A 4,475-nucleotide genomic window follows, 5' to 3' on the forward strand; every position below is an offset into this window, starting at 1 on the left:
CTATGTACCCCAAAACACAGTTGTCACCTACGGATGGTGCATATATACACCACAATATCCCAACTATCATTACCTTAGCTTCTATGTACKCCAAAACACAGCTGTCAGTGTGACTGTTGTGAACTGTTTCTCCTCTCATCTCTCCCCTCCCCAGCTCTGTCCAAGCCGCGACCCCACAGTGATGACTACACCACCATGAGGAAGGTGCCTCCTCCCAAGCCCAAGAGGAACCCCAACACAAAGCTCACTGGCTCCTATGAAGAGATCAACGCTGCCGGCTTGAACTTCCTCCAGCTCCGCCCCGCTGATGTCAAACTGGCCCTGCTGTCCCGCACTGGAGGGCTAGGGGGTATGGGGTGTCTGAGAGGGCTGATGCAGCGTGCAGCATCTGTGGACGGCCCACAGGGGGCGACACTGAGCCTGCACCATAACCAGGATGAGGAGGATGTGTACATAGAGATGGTGGGGGCTCAGGCCAGGAGTTACAGTCTGGGAGGGAGTTACCAGGACCCCCCCGACAGCCCCGAGCAGGGAGACACCGAGGCCGTCTATGAGGAGATGAAGTACTTCCTGCCCGAGGAGGCGGGACTTCCTGTGGGAGGGGCAGTTGCTGCGGCGAAGGCAGCTGGGAAGCTGGAGGCGTTAGGGTTGATGTTAGGGGGYTTAGGGTTGGGCTTGTCTCCCTCTCAGAGTGGAGAGGGGAAGAGGGCAGGGCCGGGGGGTGTATCTACTACCATGGAGGCCCAAACATCTGCCGCCGGAGGAAACAGCAAGCTCCCTCATAGTAAAGAAGGATGGTGTGACATCCCTGCACCATTCCCCAACCTGCTCACCCACCGCCCCCCTCTCCTGGTGTTCCCCCCCTCCCCAACAGACACCACGCAGACCCCACCAAACACCCCCACAAAAACAACAAAACCACGCAGGACCCCCACCACACCCCCCCCCAAAAGGCGACAATACACCACGAACCCACCACACCCCCGAACAAAAAACATACAGATACACACGCGCGCAACCCCACCGACAACCCCCACAAAAACCAGACAAACACAGCCGCAGCGCCCCACACAACACCCCACAAAACAACAAACACCACCCAACCCACAGCAACGGCCCCACAAAAACCAACAAACACCAGCCGCAACCCCCACCACAACTCCCCGACAGAAAACAACAAACACCACCCAACCCCCAGCCACAACCCCACAAAGGAACAGACAAACACCACCCAGACCCCCACCAGCAACCCCCTACAAAAACCATACACACACCCACCAGACCCCCACCACAACATCCCCACAAAAACCGAACAAACACCAGGCCAACCCCACACCACAACGCCCCAACCAAAAACCAACAACCACCCACGCCAACGCCCCATGCCAGCACCCCACAAAAGAACCGGAACAAACACACCCAACCCCCCACCACAACACCCACAAAAAACCAACAAACACCACCGCAACGCCCCACCGAGCAACCCACAAAAACCAAAAACACCAGCCGAACCCCGGGCAACGCCCGACAAAAGTATTTACTGCCGGTAACAACAAGTGAGCGATCCATAGTGTGTGGCTAGCTGGGCGCCGAGCATCGTGATGCCAACGGCGGTCGTCAACAGTAGAGACAGTGAGGTTGAGGAATATACACAAAACGGGGAAGCAAAATGTCACTCTGATGCTATGTGTGCGTGCTGCGATACTCGACATCTCCGTCAGACCTCAACACTCCCTCCAACTCATCGTATGGCGTACCATTGTAGTGGTCTTCTTGCACTGCAGGCTGACAGATCCAACGCAAGCTGAACAGGGTTGTTTGAGCCTGCCACATCGACAGGCGCGCCATGGCTGGAGCGAGCGACTGCCTCCGACAGGGACATACCCGTCCGAATCAGAGCGGACACGTTGCGCCAGACACACCAAGCCGGGCGCACAGACAAGGACCTCAGCCTGACGAGAAAAAGAGTGGGGCCGGAACGAGCGCAGAGGCTACTAACCAGCGGGTTCGCGCACATTGCGGCTGCCAGCCACCGTAGGGACGGCGGTTGTCCCCAGCCAACCTATGAGAACGAGCGAGGCAGAGAGCTTCGGCGGGAAGTCCAAACCGCCGCCCCCAACCCGTAGAGTTAGAAAACCGGCAGCCAGGTAAAGCGAGAAGTGATGTTGGACACTCCTAGGGGAAAGGGGAACCTGAATGGGGAATAACAGGGAGCCAGAACGAAAGCGGAGCGAAACCTCAAGCAATGCGAGACGAAAAAAGATCAGCCAGGCACCGAATTGGCGGGCAAGCACCGAGAAGCCGCGCGGAAAGTCCCAGCAGCGCAGCAATAGGACTCGAGCGGCTGAGAGCCCCACGCGCCGGCATTGTAGCATTAGGGCAAAGAACGACACACGGACGAAATAATGCGAAACAGCAGGGGGAAGGAAATAGTCGGCGCAAGACGCTGGCAAAAACAAAGAGACACCCAGCAAGAGCGACACCCCCAAACCAAAACACCAAAAGGGGTAGTAACTGAAGTAGAGAGGGGGGACCTAAGAGTCTGGAGACCAAGCGCATAAGATATCAGGGTATCGGACCGTTCAAAAGCACAAGCCAGCTTCTTCACCTCCCAGAGGGTGAGGAGGGCGGACGTGCGTCACAGAAAGACGCAGAAAAAAGGAAAGGGAAACAAGAAGATCGACAAAAAGGATAGGAGGGAGCGAAAGACGGGGGGGAAACACAGAGGAGGAGAGCGAGAGGAGGGGCGATGAGAGGACAGTGAGCGAGGAATTGAGGGAAAATAGGCAGTGGCAGGATCAATCTCAATCTGGTTATGGGGCCTTACCGTCCTGCCAAGCGCGGGACTGTATAGATATTGGTTGATCTGAAAAGAGGAATACAGTGCAACCAATCTCCGGCCGAACCGAATGCATCAACCCAACCCAGCCCCACAACTCTACCCTGGATGTGCCCCGCCCCTCCAAAATGGCTCACCCTGTATCCCAACTGCAGTCTACATACTGATACGAAGTCACTCGACCCACTACAACCCTCTCTCGCGAGGTTGAAAGAAAGGACTGCCTGTCGTTTGAATCCAATCCTGAACTTACGGCCGGCCCAGGACAGCACCCTCATCCGACACGCCCAGAAACCTCATCCAAGTACTACCGCCAGCGCGCTGTCTCTCCCCCTTCTCTTTCCGTCCTGACCTCCCAGACAAGCCCACTTCCTCCCCTCACCCCTCCGCCTCCCCTCCTCCCGCCAATGCACACACTGCCTACACCACCGCCTATCGCCCACACACGATTACCCAACAAAATTACCTCCTTCCCCCCCAGAAGAGAAGTGCACCGAATAACATAACGTCTCCGCTTACCCAGGGGTACTGCTTCACTTATCACGGAGACCTAGGGGGCGGAGCTTGAGCACTCTCCCCCAAGCCCTACCTACCCACTCCTCGATCTCAATAAGGCTGCAGAGGGGACAAGCCCACACCTCGCCTACTCCTCGCAGCACAAGTCCACCCGCCCCAAGAGAGCGCCGCGGCACGCGTGCCCACTCACTGGCTCATATCACTCCGGCCCCTGGACTAGTTTTCAACCAGCCAACGGAGACCCTGACTACAGCCCTCAGCCAGCTGGATGAGCCTCAACACCCTGTTCAGCTCTGGACGCAGCCTGCTCAAGAAGACCACTTACAGGACGCAAGATGAGGGAGGGAGGTGAGTCACAAGTTAACACACACACACATACACGATGACATTTACCTCTGTGAATTCCTTCACACACTCTCATACACCCCTGACCATGCCACACACACACACACACCACATTTGACCAAGAAACTCCAGAACTGTGTCTTGTATGTCTTTGTGTGTCTTTGTGTGTGTGCACGTATTGTGGTGTGTGTGGTTGGCACGTGTGTGCACATATGTGTGTGTGTGTGTGTGCATGTGTGTGTGTGTGGTGCATGTGTGTGTGTGCACGTATGTGTGTGTGGCATTGTGTGTGTGGGTGCACGTGTGTGTGTGGATGCATGTGTGTGTGTGTGTGTGTGTGTGTGCATGTGTTGTGTGGGGTGCACGTGTGTGTGTGGATGCATGTGTGTGTGTTGCTAAACTCTGAGATGATGGAGACATGAATCCATCACAGCAGAGGCTAATCCAAATAATGTATGCAGAGCAGAATACCGATACCTCTAATTATAAAAATCCTAAAAATGCCTTTTTCTACAACCACCTAAAAGGAAGCGATTCCCAAACCTTCCATAACAAAGCTGTCACTTACAGAGAGATGAACTTGGAGAAGGGTCCTGGAGCTGGAGCTCTGTACACAAACACAAACAGACCCCACAGAGCCCCAGGACAGCAACACAATTAGACTCAACCAAATCATGAGAAAACTAAAAGATAAATACTTAGCACATCGAAAGAATTTACAAAAAAAACTGCGCAAACTGGAAGGCTATTTGGCCCTAAACAGGAGATTACACAG

At 55.0% G+C, this 4,475-nt stretch overlaps 1 protein-coding gene across 1 annotated transcript in view; it reads left to right on the top strand.

Moving 5' to 3' along the window:
* LOC111971641 (unconventional myosin-XVI-like) overlaps window positions 1–2,126 on the top strand; it is a 26,491-nt gene extending 24,365 nt beyond the window's left edge. The window contains exons 3-4 of the mRNA XM_070446335.1: window positions 155–1,546; window positions 1,840–2,126. Coding sequence (XP_070302436.1) covers window positions 155–1,546; window positions 1,840–2,126 — 1,679 coding nt within the window. The remainder of the gene's footprint in view (window positions 1–154; window positions 1,547–1,839) is intronic.
* Window positions 2,127–4,475: the final 2,349 nt, after the last annotated feature.

Source organism: Salvelinus sp. IW2-2015, linkage group LG2 (assembly GCF_002910315.2).
Source record: "Salvelinus sp. IW2-2015 linkage group LG2, ASM291031v2, whole genome shotgun sequence".
Lineage (NCBI taxonomy): Eukaryota > Metazoa > Chordata > Actinopteri > Salmoniformes > Salmonidae > Salvelinus > Salvelinus sp. IW2-2015.